Source organism: Dasypus novemcinctus, chromosome 7 (genome assembly GCF_030445035.2).
Source record: "Dasypus novemcinctus isolate mDasNov1 chromosome 7, mDasNov1.1.hap2, whole genome shotgun sequence".
Lineage (NCBI taxonomy): Eukaryota > Metazoa > Chordata > Mammalia > Cingulata > Dasypodidae > Dasypus > Dasypus novemcinctus.
In genome coordinates, this window is record NC_080679.1 from 11,866,393 (window position 1) to 11,887,704 (window position 21,312).

The 21,312-nt window shown below is 43.1% G+C and overlaps 1 protein-coding gene across 2 annotated transcripts; it reads right to left on the reverse strand.

Annotated features, from left to right (window-relative positions):
* Positions 1 to 147: 147 nt before the first annotated feature.
* COPS7B (COP9 signalosome subunit 7B) lies at positions 148 to 21,217 on the reverse strand. Of its 2 annotated transcripts, none has more exons than XM_058299894.2 (7): positions 20,991 to 21,217; positions 13,288 to 13,465; positions 11,133 to 11,208; positions 8,976 to 9,064; positions 7,030 to 7,232; positions 5,067 to 5,172; positions 148 to 1,397 (listed from the first exon to the last, which is right to left on the reverse strand). In XM_058299894.2, exons 2-7 carry the CDS (start codon positions 13,447 to 13,449, stop codon positions 1,242 to 1,244), a joined length of 792 nt encoding a protein of 263 aa, XP_058155877.1. In that variant the 5' UTR covers positions 13,450 to 13,465; positions 20,991 to 21,217; the 3' UTR covers positions 148 to 1,241. The 2 variants fall into 2 exon arrangements, with proteins under 2 accessions (XP_058155877.1, XP_004484915.3); XM_004484858.5 differs by lacking the exon at positions 20,991 to 21,217 and adding an exon at positions 15,098 to 18,563.
* Between the last annotated feature and the right edge of the window lie 95 nt (positions 21,218 to 21,312).

A 21,312-nucleotide genomic window follows, 5' to 3' on the forward strand; every position in this document is an offset into this window, starting at 1 on the left:
GCTTTTTCCTCACTGAACTTTAATATCAGTGCAGGACCTCCACCTCCCCTTTAGAGAAACACCACACACACACACACACACTCACCACCCTCCAACCAGGTGAAAAATCCCCGGCGATTAGTCTATAACAAATATCGACACAAGGGAGAAAAAAAAAACATGTTGAAATGTATTAGAATCAGAACCTGTACAAAAAAAATAAAATAAAATATAATCTGAAACTGTTCAAGTTCAGAAAGGCTAGTCAAGTCCTTTTCTCTCTTGCCAGGAGAATGCCATCATCAAAGGGCTCTGGGTCATCAGCCAGGGAGGGGGAGGAAAGAAAGAGACAGAAGCAGCAAGTCCTTCACCAGACAGGGGCCTCGGCACCTCCAGCCCCACCACTGAGGCGGCCGGGAGGAATGAAATATCTGGGGAGAGCGAGTGTTGGCCATCGTCCCCGGTAGGCAGCTGGGGCCTGCACGGGAAAGGAAGTCTGAGGAGCCAGAGGCAGCAGGAAGAGTGGCCAGCAGAGAACGCCAAGCCGGAAGGAACAACGTCTGCCACCTGCAGACCCACAGAACCCTCCATTTGTGCTCAGCTACTGGAGGTTACACTACCCAGTGCTCCCAACTAGGGAGAGATTGGAGCTGGACTTAAGAGGCTGAAAACCCGCAGGTTTAGTAAACATAGCCCAGCATCACATCCCTCCATGGCCTGCGTCGGAGCTGCCAACAAAGGGTAAGGCAGGAGGGAAAACAAAGCATTTTGATACCTGACTAGAGGTTGCCTGCACCATTATGGGGACTGTGGTACACGGGGTGGAGGAGGACTGCCTCCCTCCTCACTCAAGAGAGGGGCCTCCTTCACAGTCATCCCCGTGGGCCGGTTAAAGCTGCCTCTGGCTTAGACCAGCCTGACAAAAGACATGACCACTGCATGGAGCAAAAGAAAAACTGGGAGGGAGACAAGCCCTTAACCAGAGACAAGAACCTCCCGCAGGGAAGCTGGGCAGTGTCTGACCCTGTTAGGATGGCATCAGTGGAGCCCCTGAGTCTGAAGGGAGCAACTGGGGAAGGAGAGAGTGGGTGAGGCAAAGGAATAACGGTTTTTCTGGAACAGTACCAATGGGGTGGGGAGGCGCTGGTGAGGGGATGGGCAGGTCTGGAACTCACTGAAGGTAGAGAGGGGAGGAAATAGGTCCTTGCTGTCCCCTCCCCAGCTGACCCAGGCCTGGTGAGTGCCAGCTGCCCCAGCCGGCCCTAGTGGCGGCTGGAGACCAGACCTTTCACTTTGGACATCTTCTTGGTGGGCTGCCTCTGCTCAGCATGAGGACACTCCCGTTCGGCCAACTGCTGCTCCATCTCCTGCGCTGAGGAGGACGCGGTGGCTTTCAGTGTCTTCTTTATGTTGGTAACCTGGAAGGAAACAGGATTGGTATGTTCAGCCTGAAGCACAAGAAACTCATTGCAACTGGTTCTCACTACAATGAGAATGGCACAGACAAGAAGCCATATCCCTCTGCAACAAAGTCTGAAATCATCTTCAGAAATCCAGATGAGGAGTATTCTGCAGAAGATTAAACTGCAATAAGTATACCTAATTTTTTTTGCATGTCAGCTACACTCAACTTCCAATGTTTTAAGAGACCTTGCAACTTAAAAATACATATTAAGAAAATGAAAGGAAAATCAAGATGCATGCCTCAGATTTTCAATACCTGGGATGCACTGCCTGAAGGAATTTGCTTTAAGGTTTCCCTAAATGTTGAAAAAGCTGTACTCAAGTAAAACATTAGAAAACTAACAAGATAATACAAGGCCTTTGTCTTCAAAATGGTATACTTCTAAGCAAATGGTTACAGTTCCCATTTAGTAAAACAACGTTATTAAAAATAAATAATGAACATTTCCTTAATTCTCAGCCTGGTTGATAAATACCATTTAGCCTTATTTCCTTTGTATGTAACTTTTACTAAAAATCACCTTTTACTATTGATGGTTTTCTGTACCGATTCTCTCATTTAAATATACCTTAGATTTACTAACACCAACAGTCTCATAACTCCTGCATAAACAAAGAAAAAGCATTTACTCAGTCCCCAGATAATGGTTATATTTCGATCCCCTGCACCTACTTTTATAGAATAATATCATCACAAGCCTATCATTCATTAACAAATGGAATTTCTATTTTATAGTGGCCTCAGGTGATTTGGATTAGCTTTGAAATCAGAGTATCCGTGGCTAAGCTGAGAGATTCATTCCTGACCTAGCTCTATTAGAGACCTTAAATAGTCTGGTAAAAGGAAAGAGACAAGCTTCCAGGGACAGCAAAATTTCCTACAGTTGTGCAGCAAGCAAAGGTAGACATTGGGAAGGAGAGCTCACAACTGAAAATGTGTCACAAAGAACAAGAGAACTGGGAGATAGAAAGGACTCTCAAGGAGGTGTCTAGAGGTACTTCTGGTGCAGGACAACAGCCAACCAGCCTCAAGAAATTCCTTGGGTCATTCCCACGTACTCCTTGGGGATTTTCTGTGTATTAATAATACAAAGCAGAGCTTACGCTATCAAATTTTGCTTTACTACCTACATGATTGCAGCATAGCCTATTTTGTAAATACCACAATTGCTATATATTAAGATTTCATCAAACACAGGCACCATTAAATACAAAGAAAAACACACTCTAAAATGAAATTTAAGTGATGTGGTGTTTTGTGATGCTTCGACAATTCACTGTCCCTCCTCCAGAGTGCTTGCTCAGAGACAATGAAACAGCTCATAATGTTATGGTTCTGTATCCCCCAGGTATGTTGAAACTGTAACTGATTAATATGTGTTATTTCTGTGAAAGGCAAAGAAGAGAGAATGCTCTTAGGAAATGTGTGATCGGGCTGACTTCGCTAAGACAGAAGGCTCTTGAAGCTATAACTCACCAGAAAAAAAAAGCTGCTATTCCTCTAAGAACAAGTAATCTAATTTAAGGACAAACAAGAAAAGATAACTGACTTAGGTGAAAAGAAGAAGAAAAAAAAAAGCTGAAAAAGTTAGGTCAAGTTAACCAAGCCATAAATCTAAGCAGAATCTGAAGGAATTACTTCTGTAGACTTGTTCTTTTTAAGTCAACAAATATTTAGTGAGTTCCTTCTTTGTCTGAGGCTGGGGAACTAGCAGGATCCTGCACTTAGTAGCCAGATTGTGCATTTCTGCAAGGAAAAACTGTCAAGGCTGTGGGCTTTGACCATACTCTCCCTCTTCCAGTACTGGTCTGTTCCAGGCTTTCCAGATTGTTTTGTTTGGGCGTGGAGGTGGCCTTGGCCTTTTCCTCAGATTTCTTTCTCACAAACTTAAAGCCTTAACTGCCACCTGGTGGGAGCATGAGGCTCTGCCACCAGAGGTAGCCGTGTTTTTCAACAATGGGCCATGACAAGAAATCCATGAGCAATGGCTCTTTTTTTTTAATAACCATGACTTGGAGAGTCCATCCTACTGTATGAGAATTAAACATGCCTCAAACATTAGCCACATATCTAAAATAGCTGTTCACATCCTCCTTATATTGTCAGATGCCATTTGTCATGGAAATAAACTTGAAAAGTTTAAAATTCTAAGATTTGTATCATTCATCTTTGAAATCCACCACAGTCCAAGTCTATCTTCCATCGCACAATTAGCGACAGTCCCCAGCAACGAGCAGGGTCCTCCCAGATGCCACCATCTAAGAGAAGGTTTTTTGTTTTACATGGGCTGCCCAAGGTCAGATGGGGTAGGTTGGGCCTCCAAACTTTTTTTTCCCAGAGTCTGATTTACAGGGAGGAATAAGCAGAAAGGAGAACATGGTCCATCCTTCCTATTTTGCTCAGACATCAATCCCAGGTCAGAGATGAGTCTGTGCTTACAAAGAGCTTATTAGAGAAGCAACAGGCTTGTTTTCCTAATTAGCTTTGGCTAATGTTAAAAGTAGTTCCTACACCCTAGCTAGTAAGATTAAAATTTTACTATGAATTAAATATCCACAAAGTACATAATCCATATATATGTGTGTGTGCATATTCAAACTAAATTACCGCTAGTTGACAAAGAGCACAGCTTAGCAGTCAATAGTGTACTAACACATGTATATCGTGTGCAGAAATATTCAGTTCAACAAACATTTGAGTGCCTCCTATGGGCCAAGTGTGGGACAAGGAGCTGGACTTAACATAGATAAGACACAGACTCTCTTTTCAAAGAGCACATATAGCAGTGTAGGCAGAACCTCCAAATTTCACAAATCCCCTGCCAAAAGCACACCTATTTCTTACGTCCTTTAGCTGTAATTTTGGGCTCCATTCTTCCAGTCTTAGACAACTGAATTTTAAACTCATTAAATATTGTTATCACCTCAAGCCCCACCCACAAAAAGGACTCCCTTTTCAATACTAACAGGTTGCTCTTAAAGTCTCCATACAAATGCTGAGCTCCTTCCACAGGTGTCCAGGCTACAGGCACACAAACACATGCTCACAACACAATAGAGGTTTCAGTCTGTCCAAGGGGCTAAAAGAGTCCTGAACTGCACTCACATGCTTTCATTTCACTTGCATCTCATCCACTGAATTTCCCTCCACCACCATCCCTCCCTTTTTTTGGTTATACACACACATAATTTAATAGAAGAAAATGAACACAATGTACCTACCATGCAATTTAAGAAACAGAACATTACCGGACCCCAAAGCCCCATGAGTCCCTGCGCAACTGCACTCCTCCCACCCTTCTAACTATCCATCTTTAAGATCCCACCTCAAACTTGTTTTCTTTTGCTCCACAGCCCAAAGTGTGTACCAAGGAATCACAACATTCTTTCTCCTCCAAGCCTGACCACTCTGCTGACCAGATATCAGAAAGGAGATAAAGAATACCACGAGCAGGGACTGTGTCTATGCACCTCTATCTGAGCACCTGGCCCCATGCCTGCATGAGAGTGAATGCTTGTTTCATCTAGGCCAAGACTCACACAGAAAATAAATAAACAAACAAAAAACATCAGAAAGGGATACACAGGTATACCCTGGAAAGAGGAAATGTTCCCTTCCTTACCTCTGTTTCTACCTGCTGTTGAGTTCGGTTGTGGTTCTCTTTGTACTGGTTGGCTCGCAGAACTTGCTGCTCGATGCCTAACAGAACTGCTTCACAGCCATCACACCTATAAAGGAGTTGACCAGCCCTGAGCCTCAGAAAGGCTGAAAGCTCTCTTCTAGCTTCAGGGCTACCCCTGCCCTTCTGTCCTCCCCAGCATCTGACTGTGACTTCCTTTAACAGCCCCCTTTGCCAAGGCCCTTTTCCTTTCATTCCTTCCAAAAGACAGGAATTTCTGAACACATACATTAGGACATTTGGAGACCGAGATGGTAGATTTGGGGTCCCTTCTTTAAATAAAATTTTAATTTCTAACCTTTATATCCCATGGAAAAGTGTTTACAGAAAGTGAGATTAAAGGAAGTAGGAAAGGCTTCATTGGTGACACTGATTGATCACTCTTCTAAAAAGAAAATCAATTTCTAAAAACATCCTGTTTTGGAGAGTGCCACTTTTCTCATAAGTTAGTGTAAGTTTGTAAGTGCCATTCCCCTCATTATTATAGTTTCCAAACTTTTTATTTTGAAAATTTTAAAACATAAAAAAATTTTGAGAAAATACAAAGAATACCCACATATCCACTTATGATTCCATAGTTGTGAACATTTTACAACTATGTGGTAATCTCTGAAATCCAACTGTTTCAAATCTAACTCCAACGCCTCAACATAGGTTTTAAGAATGGCTACTGGCAAACACCCTGGGAAGAGGATTGCAATGGCTCTGGGTGAAAACATGGTGGGGTTGAACGACAGGAAACAGACTCTGGACAAGCAGATAGTATTGTTCTATGCCTTAAAAATGGCATAGGACAGCCAACCTCAGGAGCACTGGAAACACAGCTTTAGTAGGATGGACCATTTTCATGCTTGGGGTATTTTCTAAGATTACTTCCCCTTTATTTTGATTTAATGGCTTTGAAATTTTTTAAAAACCTGTCAGATATTATAAAGGGAAGGTTTCAGGGACACACCTGGGACCGAACTGGCAGGGGAGGAAGTAGCAGCTCATGTCCAATAGTACCTAAGTGAGGGAAACTCAATGGGCTATGGACCGCAGGGAGCCAAAGTCAAGGGGTGTTGGCCCTCAGGGAGTCAAAGTCAAGGGACATTGAACTCCAGGGGGTTAACGCTGGGCCACTCACCTCAAGATATATTCCTTTTGTGGAGAATCCCAGGGAGTCAGCTTATTTTAAAAGAAAATTGGCCTACCCCCCCAACACAAAGCTTTCCTGCTTGACTTCATGCCCTCCACAGGCCAAGGGTCAGCGGGAACAAACTCCTCAGCCCCAGTTCCGCTCTAACCCTGGTCTTCCTTCAACTCAGCAGACGTTATCCCTCACTAAAAGCCCATCTGGCTTTAAAAGCCCCAAATTATCTCAATAACTCTGTAACAAATCCTCACTGAATGTGTAACAGCTCTTCCAAATATTAAGTACCATCAAATTAGAGTACAAGTAAATGCCCCTCTTCTTTTTCTATACCAGAATAAAGTCACCAAATATTCTGCCTGTGATTCTGTCTTCCAAATTAAACTAAGTATCCCTTGTCTACAAAATCCCTGAGAACTTTTACAAACACTAGCCCAATATGTTACTGACTCTGAACAGGGTATTCTTGTCTAAAGGAACCTATAAACACTAACTTCATGAGCGTGGTCAAATCTGAGTCCAAATCTGGAAACCATGGCACTAGGAGAGCTGAAATGATCCCCATTGCTGCACAGCTGTAGTCACAAGCAACTCCACTCTCTGGCTTACTGGTCCTAAGTAAGCTCAGGCCCCAGGCAGCCCCAAAGCCCATTCCAAACCCTCAGCTCGGGCAGCTGAACCTGGAGATTACATTTCCCCCAACAAAGGCTCAGAAGATATGCCAGATAAACCCCCTCCCTAAAGAGAGGGGTCCCCTCCTTCTTTCAGCCTCACCATTCATGTAAGGTCTTGACAATATTATTGATATCCTTCTTTCGGATGTCACGGCCAATGCAGAAATCCACTTCTAATAGCTGGTTCCGCTGGTCCAACTTGCCCTGGATGATGTCAGTATAGACAGCCTCAATGATGAGGTCTTCCAGTTCCCGGAGATTCCGCATCTCCAGATCCTTCAGCAGCACAGAGTAGGGAATACACTGTAGATAAAGCCAAATGATATTCATAAAAACCATCTGGCAAACACTGGTGATGAGCTTTAAAGAAAATGCAGGTATTACCCACAGAGGAAATAACTGCCTCAGGACTTTGAGAAACACAATCTAGTGGTAATTATGAGTAACCATGGCAACAAGAGGAGATGTGCTAAATGAGCTGTGAGACCTGCAAGAGCTAAACAAGATCCCAGAGCATCTGAGAATGAGTTTTCCCAGGTTCTCTGTCTCCTGGACTTCAGTTTTCACTGAAGACTTAGCCTCAGTTTTCATATCCTAGAGCATACTCTTAGAGATCCTAAAGACTCCTTCCAGAAAAGAAAAAGTAAAATGTTCAGTACATGCCTCTGCCACCTTCTGGAAGCATGCAGACTCTGCATGCAAATGCCAAGTCATTACAAGCCTTCAATTTGAACTACTGGACAGTCCTAGCTGCTTGTCCAGCAGAGGGCAAGGAAAAAAATCTGCAGGCCAGCACATCCACCTTCAGGTGGACCGTGGGTACTGCCAGCTCAGAAGTCATGGCTGAAGTTCACATTTGTTTTCTCAAGGCTCCTGCAACCAATAGCCCTTTATTGAGTTGCACCAACATTCTAAATGACTATAAGACAATGGGATATCTAAATCTCCAATTTTCTGCAAATTCTCTGACACATCACTACTAGCCTGGAAATTAACACAATCAAATCTGCAGAAACAGGTAAGATCTGTGCAAAGAGGAGAGTAACAGCAAACATAATTAGAGGGGTGTTCTATGGCTAAAGGCCTGAAATCTAGGGGTAGTAGGTGGGTTTACCACGGCATATTGCAGAAATGAGGAAAGAAAGTCACTCCAACTCTTTGCTACACTTGAGAAGTTCATGGTTGGGACAAAAAAAAAGGTCAGGTCCTCATTTCCTAACAAAATAGGTCTCCCTTCTGAAATGCCAAGTTGAGAACCAGAAATTGTGATTAGAGCAGGTAAAATGATTAAAGCAATTGAAATGGCAATCCAAGAACAAATATACCTCACTTAAGTTCAATCACAGAGGGGAAATGGCAAAAAGCAAACTATTTCAAAGGTATAACCCAACCAAAACTTAGGCTGGGATGGGCAGAGAGGCAAAATATAGATTAACTGAACCTGGATCTTCCTTGTTAATAGCTGTGAGTTTCCTAAATTGACTGAGGCAGTGAGAACTGAGGGGTATGGTGGAACTGCATCTTACAGAAGTTAGTGTCTAAAGCTAGCATGTAAGGCAAAAAGTGATTAGTGTAATTATCCTTGAAAATCCTAGAGGAAAGCAGTATATTAAAAATCTACCTCGCAGTGAGTCCAACAAAGCAAGTTTTTCTTTTAGCACTGGCACAGTTCACCATGCACTTAGTAACAGATAATGTGGTTAACTTACTTTGAGAAGCCTTGCTGTTTGAAAACACATATCTGTAAACACTCTCATCTCCCTTTAGCCAAATGGCAAAATGCTCCCACCATGCGAGGCACCATGGCATGCCAGAACTGAGAACTACTGAGTCACAATCACTCCTGGGCCTACTTTCCCTGGACGGAATGGTGAGCAATTGACTGCACGATTTTAACTGTTCTCTTTTTCTGTTTCCTTCACCAAGCAAATCATATGCATTTATGATGTGACTGTGCTGGGTATAGCTGGGAGTTCCTGCATCGATGCCAATGAGACTGCCTGACTTGGGGGAAGGAGGAAGACAGGAAAAGGTTCGGGACTGTACCTTCATTCTCGATGCCAAGCTCACGATGGTCAGATGTTTCAGCTTGTTCTGCTGAGCTGTGCTCAGTTCTGGCAGGCTCTCCTTGTTGGCTGCTCAGTCCCACCCACCACAAAAATCAAGACACAAAATAAAATTAGGATTTCTTTTATAGAACAAGCTCACAGACTCCCCGCACCAAATCTACCACCGAATCATTGTAACGACTCTATATTTCTTCACTAGCAAATATTCAGTGAGTACCTCTTCTCTTCTTTGAAAGACCTGTGCTTCCAGAGAAGAAAGACTCAGTCTCTTCACAGAAGCTAGGCATGTGAACTAGCAAAATGATGTGACAAGTATCATCACGGAGCACCATTTGTGCCCTTCAGGACATTCAATTAGTTCGACATATCTTCCCTGAGCATCTGCACTGCACTGTGTAAGTGATTCAGGGGAATCCAGGATGAATACGGTGATCCTTGTTGGGGCTATTACGCTGCACAACCCTAGGGCACCAACCACCTGGAGTTGTGCAACTCAATGGACTTGGACTTGTCCCCAGTCTTAAATTAGTTATTCCTATAGCTACAAATGCAAGGCAGAACCACAAGGACAGGAGTAGGGGGAATGAAAGCAGAAAGCAGTCTCACTGGGGAGGTAAAAGAAAGGAAAAGAAAGGCTTCACAGAAGGGATGACAATTGTGATGAATCTTGAAGAATGGAAAAAATTTAGTAATAACAATAATAACAGCAATGGCATCAGTCCCAGGTCACATATATGGCAAGCTTTACTTAGGTGCATGCACAAACACATACATAAATACACACATCCAGTTAATCCTCCTAACAACCCCATGAGGAAGATTTCAATTATCTTCAACCCCTGATCCAGATTTCTGAAATTAAAAAAAAAATGAATCCAAACTTATTTTTTTTCTTAGGCTTGGTGCCAAAATTCCCCAGCTGGCAATTCTGGCCTGACCTGAGATAGGCTTTTTAGCCCATGTGATGTGATTATTCATTTGTTTTGCTGCAAAATTATGAATGTGTTTGACTACAGGTGCTGCCCACATAAAAAGGCATATGCACAAAATTCCAGATTCTAAATTCTGAGACATCCAACCTCAAGGAATGCAGAAAAGGGACTGTGGATCTCTATTATTATTCTAGTTTTACAGATAAGGAAACTGAGGTGTAGATTACTTAATTTGCTGAAAAGACACAGAACTAGTGGAAATGGAACTAGAATTTAAATGTAGGCATGTCTGGCTCCAGAGTCTATGCAATGCTGCCTGCATAATATGTGAGGACAGAGACAGAGGACGTCCACATTGGAAAAAAGCAAAGGTCAGAAAAAGTGTGCTGTACCAGAAAGTGGCCAAGTGCCCAGTCTGACAGCAGCATAACACAAGAGAAGTCAGGAGAAAAGTAGGGAAAGGCCTTAAGTGTCAGGCTATTGTCATACCACTAAAATAAACTAGGGAAGCCAAAAAAGAAGGCCTGGGAGAAAGGCAAGCTAGAGTTTGGACATGCAAGCATCCCATTCCTGAAGACTGTAATTTAAAATGACATAAATGAGAATGAGCTAAATATGGAACATCAGATTATGTAATGTTAAAAATGACTGCAAATATTTAAAATATGGATAAAAGCTTATGAAATAAGTGGAAAAAGCAAAGTATAAAAGTGTATGCATAATTAATTATGACAGTATAACCAAAAACACAAGCATAAAAGGTTCCATAAAACCAGCCATATAAAGTTTTTAAAGTAGGTGAAGGTTAGACCAACTATAAGTGACTTTTTTTTTCCTATTTCCCTCCATATGGTAATGCTATTTTGATAATATTTAAAACCTTTAAATATTTTACAAGTGGGTATTCTAACATATCATAACAGTCCAAAGGTTCTACAAATACCAATCCTCAAAAGTCTCATCTGGAAAATAAACAAGGCTATATTTATGTCCCCATTTTACTCACTGGAAAATAAAAGCTGAGAAAGGAAATTCCTTATGTGGGGGTCACCTACAAAGCATGTTAAAATGGGAAACAGCCAGGTCAAGAATTCCTACACCATGCTTTTTATCCTAAACCATAATGATCCTCAAGGAGGCAACACATCCAAACATTGTGACTTAATTAAGAAAAGTCTTTTGAAGGATCTTAACCAACTCACCTATATAATCTGGATAGGTTCCATAGGCAAACAGGTTCAGCAACTGCAAATAAGCAGCATTAGCTCCTTCTGCAAGCTGAGGAGAAAAAAAAAAGTTCACCACAGACCAATCTGTCTACCAATCCTTCTACATGTTCCAACAGAACACAGGTGACCATGTGCCAAAGACGCCTGAGACATATTTCCTGGACTATTTGATTAGATGGCCCCAGATGGCCCTTCTAACTCTGGGGTAAAAATAAATAAGATTATTATTGCCCCAAATTTAATTTTTCTTCCTCAGGAATATATGCTTTATACGCCACATAGCATGTCCAAGTAACTGTTTTTATCACACACATACAAATACACAAAGCATTAAGCACTGGAAGCAGCTCAAGTTTTTCCATTAAAATGAACACTGGAACAGACCTGCCTACACAACAGCCTGGAAGGTCCAGCACAAACGACTTACAACCCAAACTAAATAAGGCTTAAGGTTGGTTCCAAATTTCAGGACTACAGATAAACTATGAACCCTGGGACAAATTAGCATAGCATAAGGTACAACAGAAAAGTCAGGCTGGGAAGGAAACCAGGATATCAGACTGCCCCAAATAAAAATGTTCATTACTTACTTCTTACTGGTGCTGATGGCAAAGAGCCTTCTGCTGACAAAAAATGAGCCACTGTTTTACCCAGAATGATTCTACTTTTCTGTTAATTACCTTACATAGCTGTGTCTGCTACTCACAAACATGCCCCTGTTACTCTTCTAATGTACCAAACTCAGTAAAATCTAAACAGGAATACGCAAGTGGTATTTTGCAGACACCAACAGCAATGATACTCAATGTACCCTTCTTTTTTAAAAAGAGTTCCAAGAACTGTGTCCATAATTTCAGACCACTGAGAGACAACTAGCTTGTTCCCAGCTCACATATGAAAAAGACAAACTGTGGCGAGAGAAAAGATGATTTTCTAAGCACATGAGTGAGAACTCTGCTGTCTCAGTACCCCAGGGTACCTTTCCAGTTACCAAGAACCTCCTGAAATCCCTGAGTCAGAGCTAGAAGAGAACTTGTAAAGTCCATCAAGTCTAGTCCCCACCTTTCATCTAGATGATTGAAAAACTAGCTAGAACTAGCTACACAGCTACTATTTTCTTCTAGAGCAGATAGTCTAAAACTTCTCACTGGCCTATAGCAATTAAATTTCCAGCTTTAATTTTTGTTTATCTCCTCTTCGTCAATCTTTTACAGTTAGTAAACAACTACTTGGCATATTCATTCAGGATTTTCATGAACCTGAAAGAAGTATATCACTCCTTGACAATCTCTTATGTTGAAAAATGAATGCTGTTCTCTTCCTCATGGATTCATTTTCCATCTTTGGTAAATTCAATCTTTACTGAAAGCCTACCGTGTGTCAGGCTATGTATTAAGCTCTGAGGAAACAATGGTGAGCACAACAGATCTTACCCACTCACAGCTTCCGATCTAGTGAGCAAGACTGAAAAGAAATAAAAATTTACAATTGAAAACTAAGTGTCCAAAGTGGGAACTAGAGACTTAGAAGTATAGGTAACTTTACACCTCTTTGCTCTATCTTGTCATTTTTCAACAGATCTTCTCATTTTTTGAGGTACAATGACCAAAACTGGTTACCCAAGTTCTTAATAACAACAAAGAAATAAGCTAACAAAGTTAAAAGGACTAATCCCTAGATTGTCATATACCTTTTTAACACCTTTTTACACATCTACTTGTTCCCTTTTGCACAAGAACAATATATTCATCTATGCCTACTTCACGTTTATTAACAATCATTTTCCTATTTTATGCATCTGTCCAATCTTCTTTACCTATATTTGCACTAGAGGTTTTTTATCCCTAACAATGCCTGAAATTGCCTCTATTAAATATCAGTTCATAATTATAGTGCCACATTTCTAATTTATCAGAATCAACTGTTCCCCCTATATCTGAGATTATTAATAACCCATACCAATTTTACCTCAAGTTCAAATGAAAATACTGACCCACACTCCCTTACCTCCCCTGCCCTACCAATTTCCCTCCCCAGGGCACCTCACAGATCCACAATACTTCATCACTAAAGAGAATCATAGAAGGCTTATAATAAAGAAGATAAATTGTTTGGAAACAGCCCTTACCTCCTGCACATTGGCCAGTTCCAACAGTTCTCCAAAGACATACACTCCAGGAGCCTCCAAGACTTGACTTATGAGAGCTGTGAGAGCTGAGCCACTGGTACCTTTTGCTAGTAAAATAAACTGTTCCAGGAGGTTACTTGAGGGTTTCTGTTCACCTGCCATTCTCTGGCCTTGAGATCTGTTCAAAAGAAAAGTATGCCAGTCATCTCTTCTTCTTTGCAAAGCCTGTATTTATTTAATGCTGGGTCAGACTCCAGAACACTTTACTTTTGTAGTGTTCCTGAAAAGCAAACAGTTCCTGAGTCCAATTGCAGTGACCACTTTGTTAGATGGGTGGGGTCGAACTTGGAGTTAAAGAGATCCTGTCCCCATACTGAGATTTGAAACACACTTAGTAAAAGTCTCTCATCCCCACCTGCCCCTCTTCTAGAGGCAACTTCCAAGACCTTATACCTGACCAGCATTCAAAGAAACATGCAGGAGTTTCTCAGTGGCTGTTTATATTCACCTCATTTATAGACTCAGGTTAAGAAACAGAGGATATTGCCCATACACAGAGGTACATATGTAAGCAAAGGCAATTAGTGACAGCTTCCAGCATGTCATCAAAACTACAATCAAAGACAGAGAAGAAAAAAAAACACAAAAAAGCAAAGAAAGATCTCATTTAATTAAAGAAATAATTTAAGCAGAAGGAAAATGAAAAGTAACATTTTGAAAGATAAGCAGCAACATATCCAAACTTAAAAAGTACATTATATGTAATTCCATGAAAAATCCCTGTATTTGTTCTCCTGATATGTGACATTTTAAATATGACTTCAAAACTTGTACAAAATTTCAGGAGAACAATAAAAAGATTTGGGAAAATAGTAAGGATATTGTACCGTCACCCCAAAAACGTTATAGGAGGACCCCTCATTTGTGTAATCTAGTTACATGCAGAGTATAGGTCCCCACATACTACATACCTAGTCTACAAGATTCTTGTATAAGAAAAGATCACTCCTCCAAAAATGGTACATCTTGGGGCAGCGGGACAAAATAAAGGAAAAAGCAGAGAACAATTCAAAGGAGGGTAGTTTGATGCAATAGAAACTAAGTTTTCCTGTGCAGACAGACACAAAGAGTGGCAGCCCTTTCACAGTATTAGAACAACAATATGTTTCTCACTCAGGGTGTCTCAAGAACAGAAAAAATGACGTGCTGGGGAACAAAGGGAGAGGGAAAGGGGAAAGGGAAGGAGAGAGGAAAGGAAGAGGGGATTATGGTTAGGAGAGGAGAAACGAAAACCTCCTTTCCAAGCAGACAAGTATGAGGAGTCTGGGAGGGGGGGTTCTCTGCTTAAAGACTGGATGGAAGAAAGAGTGGAGAGGAGGCGGAGAAACAGACAGAAATCTCGGTTCCTCCAAAAGATCTCGGCCTAAGAGTCAAAGCCTGTGAATCAGAGAGGTAAGGAAGAGGTGACAGTCACGTTCCTATGGAGGAGACTAGGGACCAGAGAGAAATGAACTCCCTCAGCGGAGGGCGCTCTTTTGCAGGCGCTGGAGACGGGCAGCCTTTAGGAGAGTGGGAGAGGGAAAGCAGCCGCGTTGTGGGGACCGGTGCCGCAGGCCAGGACTGACTTAAGGGTCGACTGCTGCCCCAGGAAAGGCCGCAGGCGCGGAGCGAGGAGCCGCGGGGCGTGCTCCCTGGGCGGGGGCTCGGCGGCGTGGTCGCGGCGCTTTACCCAACGTGGACGCGGGGTCCAACAGCCCGGCTGAGGCTGGCGCGCCGCCCACACGCAGCCCGCCCTGTCCCGGGCTCCTACCTGTCCGCGCCGCCACTCCGTCCTCTTCGTTGCTGGCTCGGCCTCCCGGCGCCTGCCCGCAGGTTGTCAAGCGTCCATGATCGGCCCGGCGTCCTGCGCTTTTCTGCCTCCGCCGACCCGTCGCCTGTGCCGCTCCCCCGGAAGCCTCCCGCCGCTGCACTCGAGTTCCGCCCACACAAGGTTCCTCCCAGCAGTGTTCTTAGCCTCCGACCTCCTGTGGAGCCGGGGCTCGAGGCGGGAGCCGGGGCAGGACTGCAGCCCCGGAATGGGGCAGTAAGCAGGGTGGCGAGGGTCGGGAGGAAAAGAGCACGAATTCAGCCGGCCTGGGGCCTACACTATCGCCATGATCCTCCTGGGCCAGAAGTTCACCCCTTTGGCTGAGCTTTACCTTTCAGAAGCTACCCATCGAGCCCGTGGCTGCCACCTGGTGGGAGCCATATTAAGCCCAATAACAACGACCATTTATTGAGCGGTTGTCCAGGTGTCAAGTGCTGTGCATGTATTATCTCATGGAATTCTCATAACTCTATGGCCTGTAATATTATTTTCATTTTTCAGATGAGTTAACTAAGCCTAAAAGTCCAAAAGCTAGTTAGGGGCAAAACCTGTATTAGAACCCAGGCTATCTGACGCCAAAGACCGTATTCTTGATCTCTATTCAAAAAATGTTTATTTTAAAGCAAGAGATGGCTTGAACCAACAATGGCTCTGTGACCAAAATGTCATTCAGAGTCATGCTTACCAAGTCCCCTGGGAAGGTGGTTAAGTAATGCCACATAGCCATCAACTGATTTCTTTAAAGTATACACCACAGTCTTTTGGGTCTTGAAGATGAGGAAAAGAGCCCTGTTTGCCTTTTGTGCATTAGAGAGCAGAAGTCAGATGCAAAGGAAGCTGGCACCAATCAATTCATCAATTTATTCAAAACATTTTTAGAAGGTTATATGAATATAAGACAAGATTCTTGCCTTCATAAAGCTCCAATGTGTTAAGTGATATGAAAGAAATATAACATTTTGAAAGCACAGAGGAAAATAGATTGGAAAAGAAAAAGCAGGAATTTTCTGGCAAAAAGTGGAAGGAAAAGGAGTATTTCAAGAAAGGGGGCAGTGACTATAGCATAAAAGCTTGCACAGTGAAGCATGTACTGATACAGAAAAGAAACCCAGAGTGGCTGGAACCCAGCATTTAGGGATGAGAAAAGAGGCTGGAAACAGATCATTAAGTGTCTTAGAATTTACGTCCCAGGCACTAAAACCAAGGTAAGGCCAAGTTTCCACCTTGCAGAGTTCACAGCCAACTGGGACAGACAGGCTTGTCTATGCAGAAGGCTGCTACAGATACCCCAGGAGTACAGATAAGACTCCTAACTCTCCCCTGGGAAGAGTGATTTAGGATAGGCTTTTGGAGGGGATAGGCTTCAGCTGAGTCTGGAAGAATGTGCAAGCAAATCACAGAAAGTGTAAGTCATCTGAAGAAGTTTTTACTTTTATGTAAGGATATTGAGGAGCTACGCTAGGGAAAGGATGAATAATTGCCGTTTTAGAATGACACTAACTGCCTAGAGAATAGATTAGATATAGAGAGCACTGGAGGCAGGAAAACCATCGAAGTAATTAATACATTCCAGATAAGAGGTACTGAGCAAAGAGAGTGGAAGTTGGGGATGCAAAGAAGGGACACTGTTGGAGACATTTAGGCCATAGACTCTATAAGACTTGGGGACTAGTTGAATGCAGGGAGAAGGAAGGAGGATAACTCCCAAGATTCCTGGCCTGGGCAGCCAGTAGCTGGCTTCCTGGAGTTGGTGTTAATTAATAGGACTACGGAGGAAGAGGGGCGAATTGGGAAATGGGAGGAAGACCACTGAGTTCAGTTTGAGCTTACTGAGTTTGTCAGTGGAAGGCAGGTATACACACAGGTCTGGAGCTCAGGTGAAGGAGAGATCTGAGCAAGAAATGCAGGTGTGAGTGATCAGTGTCTATGTGTCAATTAAGCAGTAAGGAAGTCATGGGTGACCACAGCTAGAGCAGTTTTAGGAAGGCAGAGCGAGGAAGTGGGGAGCAAGTAGAGTCTACAAGCACGGATTCAACAAGCTTGGGTGTGATGGACAAGACAGAGCAATGGCTAAAAGGAAGGTGGGATCCAGAAGGGAAGGTGAGACATAAACATGATTGCATATGTAGAGACAGGAATTGAAAGAATCACACCAAAATTTTAACAGGGGTTTTCTCTAGATGATGAGAATGTAAGTAATTTTTTGTTTCTGACTTTGTCCACATTTTCTTTAATGTTTTACTTTGATCAACAAGGTTGACTTTAAAAATACAAACATCTTCCCAGAAGATTATCAGCTATTCACACGTTAGTGTAAATTATCCAATTCAAGCACATTCTGCCTTCTCAAAGACTCAAAACACAGGCCAGCTGAAGGTAAGTGGAAGGAAAATTTGGGCATTGGAGGCTACAGCCAGATATGTGAATGGGAATTAAACCCTGAGCTAGACAAAGCTAGTCCACAGGCCAGCCAGCTAGAAGGCATCTAGTACTTACTAGGATGTAAGGAAATGGAAAAACCATATTTAGCGGAACTTCTCCCAGGGAGAGTGCTAGGGTGGTTGAAGTGAATCTTTGGATGGGCTCCTGGAGTACAGAATGGGTTAACCACCACCCCTCTCCCACATTCCAGTAACCACATGTGGTTGCTAAACTGCCTTCTGGAGAGGGAGGGGGTTTCTGTGACCTACAGGCTTTTGTTTTGGCTGAGTAGGATCCAAGAGCTGTACTTGGTCCTTCTCCCACCCTGCTCAGTGCTAAGTGCCTCTACATAAATGACCTACAAATATTAAAGACTCTGCAGAGAAAAGCTCCCATCTGGCCTATCACTCTGAGTTCATAAATATTCTGGCAGGGGAGCGAATGTGGCTCAAGCAGTTGAGCACCAGCTTCCCACATATGAAGTCCTGGGTTCAATCCTTGGCCCCAGTACTTAAAAAAAAAAAATTTCTGGCAGTGCCTCCCTTCCCCCAAATAATATTCAGATTCTAAGGCCACAGATAAAGCCCTTCAAAAAAATTTTGTCTTTCCCCGACCCTTCCAACTCTTTCACAGCACCCCCTTCATAATGCAAACTCCAGACCTTTCCATACCCAACAACTTGCACTTTCCCTCTCTGACACCAGGGCCTATATGCTGAAGCCTGTTCTCTTCTATTTCCAAAGCTCTTCTCTCTAAATTGCCTGTTCATAGTCTACCAACCCCGCAGGCAAAGATTTCTTAAAACAGGACACAAAATGCACCAACCATAAAAGAAAACACTGAACTATTGCATTACACTGAAATTAAAAATTACTGTTTATTAAAAGACCCCAGTAGGAGAGTAAAAAAAAAAAAAAGCCAGAGACTTGTTTCTGGCAAAGAACCTATATCCACACTATATAAAGAATTAAAAAAAAAAAAAAAAAAATGGGCATGAGTCTTTATCAGGCACTTCACCAGAGAGGACATTCAAATGACCAATAAGCATATGGAAAGGCACTTAACATCAGAGAAACATAAATAAAAACTATGATGTAAGCCAACAACTCCACTCCTAGAAATGAATGCACATGTCTGTAAAAAGACACATATGAGAATGTTCATTGCAGCTTTGTTAAAAATAGCCAAAAACTGATAACCCAAATGTCTTTTAACAGTAGAAAAGATAAATGATTTGTTGTATATACATCCAATAGAATACTGCTCAGCAATAAAAAAAAAACAACAAGCTACCACTACACATAACGAGGATGAATCTTCACAAAAATACTGATGAACAAAAAAAGCCAGACATAGGGAAGTGGATGAGGCTCAAGCAACTGGGCTCCCATCTGCCATATAGGAGTCTGGGGTTGGATGTCCAAGGCCTACTGGTGAACACGCACTGGCCCATGCAGAGTGCTGGCCCGTGTGGAGTGCTGCCCCACGCAGGAGGGCTGCCCGGCACAGGAGTGCTGGCCCATGTAGAGAACTGGCACAGCAGGATGACGCAACAAGGGGAGATACAGAGGAGAGACGGTAAGAGACACAGTGGATCAGGGATCTGAAGTGGCGCAAGAGAGTGGTTGCCTCTCTCCCAGTCCAGAAGGTCCCAGGGTGGGTTCCCAGAGTCACCTGATGAAAATACAGGCAGACACAGAAGAACACACAGCGAATGGACACAGAGGGGAGACAAGTGTGCGTGTAGGAGGGAATAAATGAATAAATAAATCTTAGGGAAAAAATTTTGATTAAAAAAAGCCAGGTGGCAGACTTGGCCCAGTGGTTAGGGAGTCCATCTACTGCATGGGAGGTCCGCGGTTCAAACCCCGGGCCTCCTTGACCCGTGTGGAGTGGCTCATGCGTGGTGCTGATGCGCGCATCCTTGCCCTGCCACGCAGGGGTGTCCCCCGCGTAGGGGAGCCCCATGCACGGAGAGTGCACCCCGTAAGGAGAGCCGCCCAGCGTGAAAGAAAGTGCAGCCTGCCCAGGAGTGGTGCCGCACACACGGAGAGCTGACAGCAGCAGGATGACACAACAAAAAGAAACACAGATTCCTATGCTGCTGACAACAACAGAAGCGGACAGAGAAGACACAGCAAATAGACACAGAGAACAGTCAACCACACAGTCAACCAGGGTGGGGGGTGGGGAAATAGATAATAAATAAATAAATAAATCTTAAAAAAAAAAAAAGCCAGACACAGAAGAGCACATAATGTATGGTTACATATAAATGTAATCCAAGAACAGACAACTAATCTATGGTGGCATAAGTCAGAAGAATGGTTATCCGGGATGGAGGATGCAATTCTGATTGGGAAGGGACACAAGGGATGCTGGAAATGTGCTAAATATTGACTGAGTGGTGGAGACAGGTGTTTACATATGTGAAAATGTGTGCCCTTACTATATGTAGTTTACTTCAATAACTGAAATTTTTAAAGATAAACATTTTTTTAAGTTCAAATGCTACTTCTGCTATAAACTTTAATCGGCTGGAATAAATCCATCAGAGCCTCTGTAGCATTCTGATGTCATTCTTTTCTATCATTTATCACCATCCACTTTGTAGCTCAGTAGAGTCCCCTTATTTCCCTAACCAGAAGATTAGCTTCCTGGTGGCAGTGATCTTGTCTTTCACCTTTAATCCACACATAACAGATGGCAAATGAAAGAAGCTGAAACCATGTTTGTTGGATTAATATGGAAGAAAAAATCTGGGTGGGTGCCCAGATGGGTAAAGGGGGAGGAGGGACAGGAAGAGGAAGGAAGGCCTAGGGAAGGAATAGGAGTCCTTCAAGGAAACCTTGGCTAGCTTACACTGTAATTTTACCTAGTTCCTGAAATCGCATTCAATGTCACTTTTAGTGACAAAGAACAAATCAAAACACCAAGTCCCACTTAGACTGAAGATAAACAATCGCACTCTCTCACTTGCAGGCAATCCATCAAATAAACGCTTACCTAACCTCTGGATGTTTCAATCCTGGATGGAAAAACTGTTGACCAAGGACAATAGCATAGCTATTCTACTGTAACTATCACCACCTACTGTGGTGCAAAGAGCCCTTACAGGGCTCAAGAGACAGGGCCGAATTCTAACTCTGTCCCAACTTGCCAGTCTCCTCACCTCTCTAGACTTGTTTCCTCATGTCTAAAACAGCAGGGGATGGATTAGCAAATTCTCTAAAGTCCCTTCGAGTATATTCTGAGTTTACAATTTATATCCCTCCTGGTCCAATGCAGGGCACACCAGAAACCCCCGCAAGCCACGTAAAAGGCACCCCAGACCTACAAGCAAACCCGATTTGAAGAAGTCATTTTGTTATAGTATCTTTCATGATTTAATCAATGTTTTTGTTTGCAGCCTTACCATGATTTGCAGGAGCTGTGAGTTCCATGTAAACAGAAGTTAACTCTCTATGGGCTGTCATCTTCACTGGAGGGTGAACAGGGTCTTTCTGCCAGGTTTCAAGGCTCGGGATTCAGAAACCACAAAAGCAGCGGGTGGGTTTATGAATGTGCGCACAGTGCGGGGCACACTGGAGTCTAAATTACAGAGGTAGCGGAGTGCAGGGCATGCTGGGATCTGTAGTCCCTGGCCTCTGTTGCGTGCTGAGCTCTGTGATCCCCGTGCGCGCCCGGGATATGCTGGGAGATGTAGTCTTCACCACATCGCATAGTGCATCTCGTCG

Coding starts and splice junctions, on each gene's coding strand:
- COPS7B (XM_058299894.2), bottom strand. CDS start 13,449: ATGGCAGGTGAACAGAAACCCTCAAGTAACCTCCTGGAACAGTTTATT. Junction 7,233..8,975: donor GCTTGGCATCGAGAATGAAG/GTACAGTCCCGA, acceptor CTTTATCTACAG/TGTATTCCCTACTCTGTGCT. Junction 5,173..7,029: donor GTCAAGACCTTACATGAATG/GTGAGGCTGAAA, acceptor ACTCCTTTATAG/GTGTGATGGCTGTGAAGCAG.